The sequence below is a fragment of the Drosophila elegans genome, unplaced genomic scaffold (assembly GCF_018152505.1).
Source record: "Drosophila elegans isolate 14027-0461.03 unplaced genomic scaffold, ASM1815250v1 contig_476, whole genome shotgun sequence".
Classification (NCBI taxonomy): Eukaryota; Metazoa; Arthropoda; class Insecta; order Diptera; family Drosophilidae; genus Drosophila; species Drosophila elegans.
The window spans coordinates 12,871,749-12,885,308 of NW_024545863.1; the positions used below are offsets into that span (position 1 = coordinate 12,871,749).

Sequence of the window (13,560 nt, forward strand, 5' to 3'; positions counted from 1 at the left end):
TGATTTCAATTAACATGCAACAGCATGTCTTCTCGTTGCAGCTTGCAGCATTCCCCTTTGTTGCAGCCGCTTTTCAATCTTTTCATAGGCTAATGTTACACTTGTGCATCGTTAGAGCTTGCCCTCTGACCCTCACCTCCCCACCGCCCCGCCAAGCCCCCTTTGCTCCCCCGCGCATCCTTTGTGCTCATCGGTTGCATTGTTGTTGCCAGAATCTAAAGCATGCTGCTCCGAGTCTCGAGTCTCCAATAATTATCAATTTTGTGTGAGTTTGTATATTTTCTATGGCTCTGTTTATTTACTTGTTTTTTGGTTTAAGGCATTTTGCTGTTATTTGCTTGGCAAACAGTGCGTATGCGTGTTGTGTTTTGCGGTCAGCCAGCTACGATGCGTAGTAAATTGTGGCCAAGAGCCTTTGGATATCAGCCAAATGAAAAATCCCAGCTCTACTCAACTGATTAAAATATATGTACACAGCCTTGAGAAAAATAATAGCATTACGAAATGCCCAATAAAGAGTCATATTTTAAAGCAATGAACCAATTAAACAAATGGTTATTGTTGTTCAAGATTAAGTAATACATTTAAAATTTGACTCTTTAACACTTAAAAATGTATAAAATATGTAAAAAGTTCTTTACTTATTAGACCTCTTTTTCAAAGCTCCTTAAACTTTGCTCACAACTGTAGATATATAGCTAAGTTGAAGGTATTGTATCCCAATAAATAACAAAATTGCTTCGTGGGCTAGGATGAAGGGTAATCATTTTTGGGAAATCTAAAAGCTTCTTTAATTTTAAACAAAAAGTTTCGATTTATTTCACATCTACATAGCTGTTATCTTATAACCTAAACTGCATCTCTATATGTACAATACATAGAAGTTATTCGAGAGTCTGGAAGTTATGGACGGTGGTGTGTATGTGGTTTCTTGAGTATTTAGTTAAATAAGTTAAATTTGACTTTTGCGGCCACTGGGGTAACCGTGGAATACGCGGAATTCGCCGCCGTCTCATCAAAGGTTTCTCAGAATTCCTGCGAAGCACAAGGGGCTTCCTTTTGATCCAGAGCTATAATATAATTGGTTGCTTTAATTGTTACTCCAACTTTAAGGTGCAGTGGTGCACTTTCGACTATTTCTCCATGGGGTTGTTTTTGGGGTTATTCTGTGCTCAGTCTTTAAAAGCAACTGTATGTATTCTGTGTGCATATTTTATTTGTATGCCTGTGGTATGTGTGTGCTTGTGTGTGCTTGTGTCTCTTTGCACTGGAAAATAATCAACCAAGAAAGCGATTCTTGACTAAAAGATTTTATATCTTCATGTAATATTTAACATGCTTGACTCTTTGGTCGATAAGTCCTAAAAATATACAGTAGTATTTATCAAATATTCAGATATTAAACAGAATATTTAAAACAATCACTTGTTAAAAATCATTAACAATTTGGATGAGTCAAGCAGCTATAATATTGTTTAAAAAGATTCGTTCTGAATAAGGTAGTCTTAAAAAAGTAGTCCAGGCTCCTGATTTTTTCCGTGTGCATGTGTGGCAAGCATTTTAAGCCCACTGTTATTGTGGTTTCCTTCTGATCCTTCGCCATCCTTTGGCTCCTTTTGTCGCCTCTCTTCTTGCCTTCTTGCATTGACTTTCAGACCTCAAACTGCCGTGACTTAAATTTTGTATGTGAGCCGTGAGTCTCTGATGTGTGTGTGCTTTTTTAAAAGCCCAATTTTTTCAGTGCCTTCAGGTCTACATCGCCATAGTAATCCTCACTGTAAAAAGCAGAAATGGGAGAATGAAATAAATAAAAATTCTTGTTAAATAGCATTGAAGGGAAATTTGGTTTTTAGGGCCTTTCTTGGCCCGACTCTGATTTGTTTAATTAAATTGTTTTGTCTCTTGCCAGTCACGCTCCGAGAAATTTATGCCATGTATGCACATGGTTAACAAGTCAAGGGAATTTGATTAGGCAACGCAAAGGATTTTATTTCTGTGCGTCCAACTTCTGGTTCATTTTCCCCTGGCTTCTGGCCTAAGCCTCGAGCAGTGCCTTGGCTTGTGTTGTAAATTGACAAAGGAAATATTTATTAAAACCGTAATTAAAAATAATATTGTTAAAATCTTGTTACGAGCACTGCGGACGGGAGGGCTTTTGCCCGCTCACAAGGATTTGTGGTCTGGCCAGATAAACTGCCATAGAGGGCCGAGCAGGGGGGAAAAGCAGAGGGACAGAGCAAAGCAACAGGACGTCAAGGATTAAAAGACGCTAGCTGGTTGGGCTGCTTCTGGCCGCAATAACAACATTATCAGCGCACAACAAATTGCCTTTAAAGCGCAGGCAACAAGGACAAGTGCGATGGCGATGGCGATGAGCAGGCGGGGCACGCCTCTTGCTCCCTGGACATGTATGTTCTTTCAAAATCCTCGCTCCTAACACTCAAACAAAATTTCTTTAACTTTATTAAATTTTTCAAATTTAAATTGCAAAAGAAATTGAAATTGGACTTATTAACACAGATTTTAGTTTTGGCATACACATGTTATTAGTATCACTTCAAAAAAAATACTGATAAAATACATTAAAACTATATATATATATATATTTAAATTTAAAAAACATTTCCACAGCAAAATTGTTTTAAATACACATACAAAAATTCGAAATAAAAAATAAACATTGAAAACTGTCCTCAAACTCTTCTCCTTGTGTATATCCGAACACTTGGCTTCATATAAAATGCGCGCTGTGTGTGCGGATCTGGGCAGCGAATGACAAAAAGCGCAAGGCTATTAAATTAAATTAAATGGAATTGACCAAAAACCAAGGACAGCTCTGGGTCCTTGTTGAGAAGTCAGCACCATAAATGTAGCGGCTTATTCGCCGCCCTGATGAAGATGCGGATCATGATGGCAAGGACAGTGGGCGATGGGGGACGTGTAAGCTGCAAAATATGGCTCTTGTTTAGTGGTTCAAAATTGTTTTTCTTTTATTTACGTTTCTCGTTTTTTTCGGGGATTTCTTGGCCAACCAAGACCAGATCCCTTTGCCTTCGCCTCTGCTGTATGTATATATTGACAAGCAGTTGCCGGCTCATAACTTTTGCCTGCTCTCTAGTTTTATGTCCTGCCTGTGCGTTTATATCATCATTAAAATTAATTAGAGTCAAAATGTTAAAAGGATTTCATTGCCAGGCGGACAGACTCGCAGAGCAGTCCGCTGGCTATTCTCAATCAAGAGTTACTATCCCTTTGCTCAACTCGCACACAGCTCGTATCTTCACTGCGGTTGGCAACTGACAGCTGCCCAGCTACTATTACTGCACAGTGAATAAAAACCAGCATTCGGGCATTAAAATCTAAGCTGTTAAGAAGGTTGAACAATTACGAATCAAATTGTTAAAGTTCTGAATATGAAACAAATTTTGATTATGCGTACGAAATAAGAGAACTAATGTATTTCCTCTGATTATAAAAACATAAGTGATTTTCCCTATTAAAAATTTTTGTATAACAAATAATTAAATTTGAATTTAAATTAAAAATAAAATATTCATTATTTATTTTTAGGAAAAATTTAGTTTCGTAAGTTTATAACATTTAACTTGATAAAAACATTTTATTTCTGAATATCAATCTCATTTAACAACTTAATAGTTTTTATTATTAAGGGTTTATCTCTTATTGTTGTTCATAGATCGATTTAATTCCCTATCTCAATATTCTCTCAATATTGTAAACAAACGGTTGAAATTTTAAAAAAATTATTCTTTCTAACAATATTTTCTAATGTCTGGTAAAATGCATGCTTTTGTCGACTAATTTTTCTCCTACTGATTCCATTACTTTTCTTTGGTGTAATTTTGTTAAACTTAAATCATTTTGTTTATAAAACACTTGTAGGTATGTTGTCTGTTATCCGTTTTGAGTCCCTTTTTTCACCGACTAACCTCAGTTGGCCGCAAACATAAGCAGGACGCACAGGATTTCTTTGGCAAAATAGGGGAAGGACGGCAACTTTTAATTGAAGATTGCTTACTTGCTGCACTTAACTGCCAGCCAGCAGCCACAACGAGAGCATTTCAAATTATATTAAAGTAAAAGATGACATCCAGCGGTTGGTGTGTGGTTCCTAGGACGAAGGATACTGCTCGGACGGAAATGGCGAGTGGCATTAAGAGCTGAGCCAAGAGCAACATCAAACTGAATGGATGCAGGCGACTTTATGCTCATATTTGCCCGAAAATTCCGAGAGCTCTTTACGCGGATTTTCTATGCCAAAAAGAGCTTATGCGATACACACACAAGGCCATCCTACACACACACACACACACACGCATTCATGCACACACACAGACAGGGGAGAGCAGAAAATGTCCTTTAGCGACAACTTGTGCCTTGAGTTTGTATAGTTTTATAATTTTTATTTAATTAGTTTTAAAACTTTTTTCGAGTGCGCCATAAATGCACACAAACGCAGGTTCACCCATACAGCCATTCGCACACAGTGCCAAAAGTAAAAGTTGCCAGCTTTTATGAGTTAGTGGGGGCACAAGGAAGCCCAACCCAATTTGAAGCCCCACCAGGACCTTTATCGAGGTGCCACTGCCCACGAATTTCCCTTTTCCCTGTCCTATCCAATTCCCTTTTTCTCTCTGTTAATATGTGTGTGTGTGTGTGTGTGTTGCTGGTTCTGCCTGCAATTGTGTTGATAATTTGAAAATTCATTTAAAGTTTTTGTATCGCGTTTTTGTTTATAGAATCTAATGAATAATTAACAAAGTTCTTGTGCATTTGAAAAGACGTCAACGGCGACGAAGGCAAAGACTTCCTGGTCGCCTCCAAATGCCAGCGAACTTTTCATTTGCCGCAAATATGGCTGGCAAAGTTTCATGTTTACTTATTATTTACAGACTTTAAGGGCTGTCAATGTAAAAAAAAGAAAGAAAAACCGATGTCGTCAAGTTCCGTGACACTCACAAGCCCCACTACTCACTGCCCTTTTGAAAATACAAACATTTTTTAAATATTGTGTAAATATCCGCGAGAAACTTTTATATATTTGGTCTCTACAACATTTATAAGTCTGGGTAGGACATAAAATAAAATAAGTAAGACAGATGTCAGTCTTTAAAAAAAAAATAACAATTCAAGGAATAAATTTAAATATTTTCCCCAAACTTTTCAGCGGACTATTAAAGTCACTTAGAAATGATAAGTTTAATGATTGAAAAATATGAAAGAAAACAAAGAGAACCAGATTGTTTTTTTGTTTATATATTTTTTTGTTTTATGTTTTTTTATGTATAAAATAAAATTATAAGCTTATAAACAAGGATCACTTAAATGTACAAATCTCTAAATTTTACGCTTCGTTTTGAACGTTTTCTTTCATTCCTCGATGTTCTCTATATTTTGTTCACAAAATTTTGTTTCATTTTCTTCGAGCCTAAATTTGCGTGGCAATTTCGATAAGTTTTATGTTTGTTGAAAACAGAAACATGAAGAGATAGCAACAGACTCAGGCGAAACGAGAGAGATTTATAGATTCATAAATTAGAAATACAGTACAGAAGTCAACTGAGAAGTAAGAAAATGGCAGGAAAATAGTTTTTGATGTGATTCGATTTTCGATTTGAGGCTGAGTATTATCTCTTTTGTTTTTTTTTCTTCTTTTGATTTGTGATGTGAGGGGATTTTTGGCAGGATGGGAACTGGGAATCTGAGTTGATTGATCTTGTTGTATTGTTGTTGTAGTTGTAGTTGTAGTTGCTGTTGTTTTTTTAGTTATTGTTGTTAAAGTTGTAGGTTCTTGTTGTAGTTGTTATGTTTATGAGGAGGAGGAGGAGGCAGCTTTGGTTTTTTGCGCGCCCTTAGTGCGACCTTCACTGTTCAATCCAGCTAGAAGCTCGCTCTTGCGGATGCTCTTCAAATCCAGATCGCCGTAGTAGTCTTCGCTGTAATTGTAAATGGGACCAAGGTAAAGAGATATGTCAGAACAGGCCAGAGAAATGGATATGTGATATGTGGCATGTGGCATGTGTTGAGTATAGAAAGTGGACAGTCAAATTTTAGAGGGTGAGGAGTGTGGTGATAGATGCTGAGAGGTGCAAGCGTGGCAGAAAAACTCTAACAAAACTCAATTAAAAAAAAAAAACACCTAAAGGAAATTCAACAGAAATATCTAAATAAATAAAAACGCTGCCTACGATGCCTAAGAGTATGCAATAATATATTTTACCCCAGTAAGTTAATGTTATGCAGCATATCTTTAGGCCCTCCGTAAAGCGATTTTAAATGTCTAGATATCTTTCTGATATAGAGATTCTCATTTTTTGTATATGTGCATTTGGGGTCTTTTTTGAAAGTATTTGTCTTATAAATAATAGATATATAATTTGTAAAACTATTCAAATTATACTTATAGCGAAAGTGTGCCTATTATTTCAATGCTTACATCCCTCATTCTAAGGCGCAGAATTTCTAATGATTTGTGGAAAATTCACTTAAAACCCAAATCTTTAGGTGGAAGCAAACGACCTTTGTTACCCTATTAAATTTTACAACGGTTTTCGCGGAGAGTGCAAAGCAAGACAAATCAAACAGAAGGAAAGAAAGTGCCACTTACCATCCGGGAACATCCTCGGGATCCTCGCAGTTGCCAGTGCCATCACTGTCGCCAATCTTGAAGACTGTGCCAATGGGGCATCCGTATTCGCGGGCCACGCCCTCCAGGCAGATGTAGTATTTGCGGCAATCCTCGGGGTGGGCGTGGCGCGAGAAGGATCCAGCGTTGGCCAGCTCACCGGCCGCCGGGCAGGAGAATCCGTTGGCCACCTCTGTAATCGGAGCAATATTTAGTCATTTCATCTACTACATCTGAAGCACTAGCAACCCACCTTCGTTCTTGCACTCGGGCACCTGATCAGCCCACATGCACACACGAGCATCGCGATCGTAGGCCAGTCCGGGGGAGCACTGGTATCTGGAGGGCTCGCCGTTCCAGCAGTTCCAGAACACGTCGCATTTGTTCTCATCGGGGAAGATGCCATACAGGCGGGAGCAGTGGGGCGTGGTGATTGGGGGCTCTATTTATAAAATTGATGTATATTAACGTACTGTTTTCCCAAATGACAAAGCTTATAACCCTCAAAACATTAAAATTATAAATTATTACTCAAAGGGTTTTGAAATGACTTCAAGATGTGTCAGAATGTGAAAGAATACAAAAAATTCAAACGATTTCTAGATTTTAAATATATAGTTGCATACTTTTACACACCCTTACACCTTTGCTTCAAAACCCAAGTAACTGTGTGGCATTTCCACACATTTCCCATTCATCAGCCCTCTATTTATGTCAAAAAGTCATCAATCATTTACAATCTTAAGGACATCTTACCGAGCTCTGTGCGATCGCCGCAATCCACGTTGTGCAGATAGTCGCAGTTCTCGGTGAGGTATTTGGAGTCTGTGGCATCGAAGGCCAGACCGTTGCCGCAGGTCTTCAGCTCGGAAACGCCATTGTCGCACTTCCAGTATTTGTCGCACGAAGTGTCGTGTGGATAGAATCCAAAGTCATCGGGACACTTAAAGCTACTTTGGGCCACAGCTGAAAAAAGGCAATATAAATTAGATTGTGTTTAATTGGTACTAATTAAACAACATGGTCCCACTTGCATCAGTGCACAAAACGATGAGTGAGCTTGCATTTTGGAAATGTATTGTACAATGTTATAAATTATCCGCTTATATTTTTTACATCCATTTTGCAACACGTTTTTAGAAAACTGAGATTCTTTTATATATACAAAATTATATCAACGTTTTTTTCCTTTTTCATTGTTGTCCAGACTTGTGAGTCACAAATGAACCCAAAAAAAGAACTCAGAGAAAAGTCATAGACGAAATAAGGAATCCCAACGATTGCTCAAGCCAAGCAAATGTGGATACACACGTATCCAATATGCTTATTATCATTATGACGGCAAAGACGAGCTCGACGATGATGACGCTGGGCATGGCCATTTGTCATCTGGCCCAAAAGGCATTCACTTTAAAAAGTCTGATGTCTGACAGAGAGACGACGGTTGCCAATAAATCTCGAAGGCAACTTTCAGCAGTCGCAGACACACACGGATCGCTGACAGCTCAGGGCCAACTGCATTTACTTTTGTTTCGTGCGATGTTTTTTCCCTCCCTCGTTTTTGGGTATGGAATTACAGCGAACCCTGTGACAGAGAGTTGGAGAGTTGAAGCACCTGAAATGCGCCACCAAGGACTTATCCCCCTCCTTCGACAGCGCTCGATGTCTGTTTTTGTGGAAGCTGAGCTCAATGCAACCGCAGGGCGTAACGAACTAAATTGCATTTGTACAACTAACTAATGCGGTATTTGCCGGCATTTTCTATATATTTGGCATGGAAAATCGAATGGCAGCAGTCAAAAAATAATTACCCACGTGCAGTCTGGCATTGAAAAAGAATGCCGCTCCCCATTGATGGCCCTTGTATGTGTGTGATAATCTAATTGCAAAGCCGCAGAGTTGCGGTCACGTTTCATTTCCAATGTTCAATCAAAAGTGCGCATCAATTGCCTAAGCCGTGGGCTAAGTCCGGGGTCAGGCCCCACGTTGGGCGCCAAAATGGATGTGGACAGGACCCATGTTGGGCGCCATTAAAACAGGTGCAAAGCGGATGGGAAACCGCATGAACGCAACAATTGAATGAAAACATAGAAAAATCAACTGATTCGCTGGCCTGAATAAACAACATGCAATTTTCATTTTGTGTGTAAACTAATCAAATATCAAATTTTACAGTTACGCAGTGGCTGCACTCACGAATGAGCCTCGAATAAATCACAACTGTGGCATCCATAAAATTATTTACCGACTTTAATTAAAAACTGTTATTTTTGCTGCGTATTTATTTTAAGCGAATATTGCCATGTATATATGGTTGGCTTAGGCAGTCATTTAGCCAGTTCTGATTCGCCCAAAAAACATCGATTGTTTATTCGCTTTACGTTTTGCGCTTCGCATTTGTTTATTGTAATTTTGTTAATTACGCAGTTTGATCGCCGCCTCGGTTTGAATTTAATAACGCAGCTGGCACGATTGCCATAATTTTTAAATTCAAGCAATTTCAATTTATCACCGCTTGTTATGGGAGTCTTGTGAGATTAGTCTGCGACATCAATTAGCCGGGCATTTCATGGTTCGAGGACGGCGAGCACTTAGCCGTGTGGCATTCGCCACTCGAGAATAACTGCAATAACTTTGCCATTTACCTGCAACTGTGCGGAAAGAGTGCAATCTGGCATTCTTGTTGCCTGCAGCAGCCGCAGGAATGGACCGCAGTCCTAATGCCTTTGCACACACACCTGCTCCGGGCGAAGATTGTGCACTTACAGCCGTGTGTGCTTCTCGCCACATGTTTTCTAAGCAATTACAGAGGCACCTGGGGCCCCATGCGTATGAGTAATATTTTGCACAGCCTAATGTTGCAGAGAGACTATCATAAAGAGCCGCCTGAGATATTTTTGAATGCGTTGTCGTTCAATAAAAAATGTGGAACCTGTATTTCTTGAGATTCTTTAGAAATTAAAACAGTCTTTTAATTAATTAGTTTATCTACTCAATCTGAGTGGTTTTCTGGCTAATCAAAAAATGGGTAAACTACATCGAAGGCCAAACAATAAAATTGGCTTATTCTAAAAGCATTTCGCAACAACAAGCGTTTTGAGGTCAGCCCAAAATGTGAGTCACATATCTCAGCATTATGTCGGAATTCGGTTGAAAGCGATAGCTTCTAACCACATCACGCGCTACTTTATCCATTATCTAACAAAAGCCGAGATGCTGTTGACATGACATAACGGCTAAATTAGCTTGGAGCCGAATGAAAATGAAAGCCAAGAGCCCGGCTAGCCCACATTCTCGTTGCGAACCGGTTCGGCCAGATTCTAGACCAACTACTAACCCACTCTGAAGTCTGGCAATCGGGCTGTCTTTTGTTCTCGACGGTGCCGCCCGGCGCACCTTGGAAATGAATAGTTTGACCGGCATGCCAATGCAATGCAATAGTATATGTGCACTGGTGGTACCTGGAGAACATATATATATACGGCACAATCTGGTGTGACCACGTGAGCCAGCGAATTATTTATAAGCTAGTTAGACTGATTGCCTGGTGTGGCATGCTATTTAATTTACTGTTCGGCCATAATTGGTTTATCTATCAGCGCGGTGCGCTTAATTACATTTTTTGCTCCTTTGGCGCAAACAATGCGGATGGGTGTCTCTGTTTATGTGCATTTAAATAATACATTTTTATTGACATTTTAACAGTTAAACCGACATTTGTGTCGGTGTTATTGGTTGATTGCACACCATTGGCACTGGCTGACCCCCACTCGCTGTTTATCATTCGTACATCCGCTCGTCCATTAACATAATCATTTAATTAACCAAAAATGTACACAACACCGCTACAAATTAAAAACTTTATACAGCTCGATTAAATGAAATTAATTTATGTGTTACTTAAATGACAGACACTGTCAAGATGCAAATGAATTCATAATTTAAAATGAATAAAAGAATGCGTTAGCGAAATTGCCAATAGCCCCGCGTGTTTTCAATAATTCATGTGGCACATTCTGTAATTAGATGCGTGTGAATTATATCGATATCGACCAGCTGGGGAAGGGCATCCTTGGGTTTTTCCCCAAGGCCTCGATATCTCCTATCTTTTGGTCGTTTGGCCGGGAAGATCCTCGTATCATGACAAATGATGACAAATCCCCATCGCATGCCGGCCAACTCAGTTGTCAGACCATAAATACCAGTATCAGAGCAATGAACCCCGCACTCGACATGCTAGCAAACAAATTCAGAGGCATTACGAAGGAAGCGGGACTCATAATCGCCGCCAGCTCCTGCGGTTGCAATCACAGGTTGGCGTTGCCTCTTTTTGTGGCACTCGGCGGCGGCACAAGTGTGTTGTGTATCTATCATTTGCTGGGCTGTAACTCCGGCTATGTGGTGTTATTTTTATCGCTGTTTGTCTAGTTGTCTGCCAAGACATTGCCGCCGTATAAATCAAGAAAATTGCTGACATTTAAGCACGTTCCGTTTGGGGAGCCTTTGGCCCGTTAGGTATTTACCCGGCAACAACAGCACTCGAGCATTTCCGCTAAATGTTGCCGTCTTCCAAAAACCATTTTTGCATACGGTGCGCCGACAACATCGTAATGATATTTAAATATTTACCCACATTGTTGGCAGCCCGGTCCGTATGTGGGTTAATCTGCGTTTGAATTGTTTTGTCTATTGTTTGTCTATTCCTCGATAGTTGTTGGGTGGGAAGTGTGCAGAATAAACCATTTCTGATATTATTCGACGACCAATTCGATGGTATTTGGAAATAAATGAAATTATTTCTTTAATAAGAATTGAAATTTACTTCTAAAGAAATATTTATTTTAAATAAAAACAAAAGTTCCTATGAATAGGAAAGCTAATAGCTCGAAAAAATATGTAAGTGACTGGTAAAAAAATATATTTTTCAAAAATAAATATTGTCTTTGTTTTGAATTTATGCTCAATGGTTGAAAAACAAAGTCCTTTGTTTTGGATTGCCACAGATCGAGCAATAAATCGTTTAGCTCAAGAAGGCGGTTTAGCCGCTATTCATGTATTTACCGCTGAACAGATATGATTTTTTCAAATTTAACGCATCGACGCTGCCGCTTTTGACAGAAATTGATTTTCAATGCATCGCAGGAGCCGCCGAAAGTGGCATGCAAATTGAGTTTTAAAAGCGTTGTATTTTGGCGTTCCTCGTTCTCGTTGTTGGCCATAAATCAGCATAGATAGCCGGGGCGAGTGTGTGTGCTGTTGGCCTAATGCAACCCATAGAATTCGGCACACTCAGTTGCATGTCGGCAGCGGCCCTTTTCATTTGATTTTGCTGCCACAAAATAAAAACTTTTCGAGCGTGACTTGCTGCCGCTGCTGCAGTTGCAAACTGTGTGGCAACATAAAAATAGCAACATTTATTTTGTTTGTCTTTGGCCAGGCCACATTCTTTTCGCAGCTGCGGTTGGTGTTAGTTTTCGATAGCGAACCGCAAGAAGGGAAAAATAATCAAGAGTCGAATGCGGAAATTTATTGTGTGCGGCAAATCTTTGCCCCGCTCAAATTGTTTATCGCCGTGATTAGCAGGCTGGCTGTAACTTTTTCGATTGGCTGATGGCTTTAAAATCGGCCAGTCTAACCGAACAAGTGGGCAGTTGAACTGGCGAACTGGCGAGTGCCGTTGCATAATTAATGCCAACTTGAACTTGACAATGCGCAGTGGCTTTCCATCAAAATGGGCCCCCATTAAAGCATTTATGTTTCGGCCCGTTGTTAAGTTTAATAACTTGGAAATTGCTGGCAATTAAAATTGAGCTGCGAAATAGCTCTTTACGTTCATGCACGACTTGGCAGCAAAAATGCATGGCACGCAATTCGCAAACACTTTTAGGTTGAATAACCAAAAATGCGAACGGGTTTTCGATGTGGATTTTTGGGAGCGGCTATGACAGTTGCGTACTTAAAATTCCCGAGCCTAGCCCATCCATTAGGCATCTTCTCAGGCGGCTATCTAAAGAGCTTTTCAATGTCAATGTCAGAATTGGCGTGCCTCGTCTCGCTAACTGTCTCGCAACCACACCTTGGAACATTCGAGACTGAAGCCAGAAATCCAAAAGCCAGGCTTTGGGCTGGTTATCTAATGCAGACCGAATCTAAATATCGCTTACAACACCAAGAGCGATTTCGCAATCGAGTTGCAGCGGAGCCAGACGAGCGTCGCTGTTGTAACCTCTCCCAGCTTTTAAGGCGGCTTCGATGAGGTAATGAAATCGAACCAATAGATGCCGAGACTGCAGATACAGATATAGCTACAGCTACAGATACAGCTACAGATACAGTTACAGATACAGATACAGATACTGTATCTGTGTATCTGCATGGAAAATGCAAGCTGGGCTGGGACCTGCTCAATTACATTTCCCTCTGGTTGGTCTCGCTTCTCGGTTCGACTTCGATTTCGATTTCGATTTCGATTTCGTTTACGCTATTCGCCATTAGCTATTTGCAGTTTGCTAGTCGCTTTTCCCCTTTTGCTTTTCGATTTCGCTGCGATCGCTGGTAAAAGTGGAGCAGTGATAGTTGATTTACCCGTCGTTGCACAAGCACACTCTCGATTTTTGCACACTGATTTTCAGCACTCAAGTGTCCTTCATGTTGCGCAAGCGGAAAAGCATTTTCCACTCGCCGCCACTCCTCGTTGGCTCAGTTATTTTCATTTCATTTCACTTAGCTAGCTAAAGATACATACCGGCTCCGAATAATGCCACAAACACCACGAAAAACTTCTTCATATTGCGAGTGTTGTTATTTTTTTTTGTTGTGCTTATTTTGTAGGTTGGACCCGACGGAACCGCACTTGAAAAAACTGAAAAGTCTGCTGAAACTGACTGCGCACCGACGACTTGAAATGTGTGTGG

The 13,560-nt window shown here is 39.9% G+C and overlaps 1 protein-coding gene across 2 annotated transcripts; it reads right to left on the reverse strand.

Annotated features, from left to right (window-relative positions):
- Nucleotides 1-794: 794 nt before the first annotated feature.
- LOC108148328 (protein obstructor-E) lies at nucleotides 795-13,560 on the reverse strand. Of its 2 annotated transcripts, none has more exons than XM_017275326.2 (5): nucleotides 13,392-13,560; nucleotides 7,403-7,612; nucleotides 6,900-7,088; nucleotides 6,629-6,839; nucleotides 795-1,775 (listed from the first exon to the last, which is right to left on the reverse strand). In XM_017275326.2, the coding sequence occupies exons 1-5, from the start codon at nucleotides 13,432-13,434 to the stop codon at nucleotides 1,721-1,723; spliced, it is 708 nt and encodes a 235-aa protein (XP_017130815.1). In that variant the 5' UTR covers nucleotides 13,435-13,560; the 3' UTR covers nucleotides 795-1,720. The 2 variants fall into 2 exon arrangements, with proteins under 2 accessions (XP_017130815.1, XP_017130814.1); XM_017275325.2 differs by lacking the exon at nucleotides 795-1,775 and adding an exon at nucleotides 5,262-5,957.

Bases quoted from the DNA above. Each gene is read 5' to 3' on its own strand.
- LOC108148328 (XM_017275325.2), bottom strand. From the start codon at position 13,434: ATGAAGAAGTTTTTCGTGGTGTTTGTGGCATTATTCGGAGCCG. The intron at 7,613-13,391 runs GTATGTATCTTT...GCCTTTTTTCAG, and splicing joins TGTGGCATTATTCGGAGCCG to CTGTGGCCCAAAGTAGCTTT. The intron at 6,840-6,899 runs GTGGGTTGCTAG...CTCCGATTACAG, and splicing joins GCCCGAGTGCAAGAACGAAG to AGGTGGCCAACGGATTCTCC.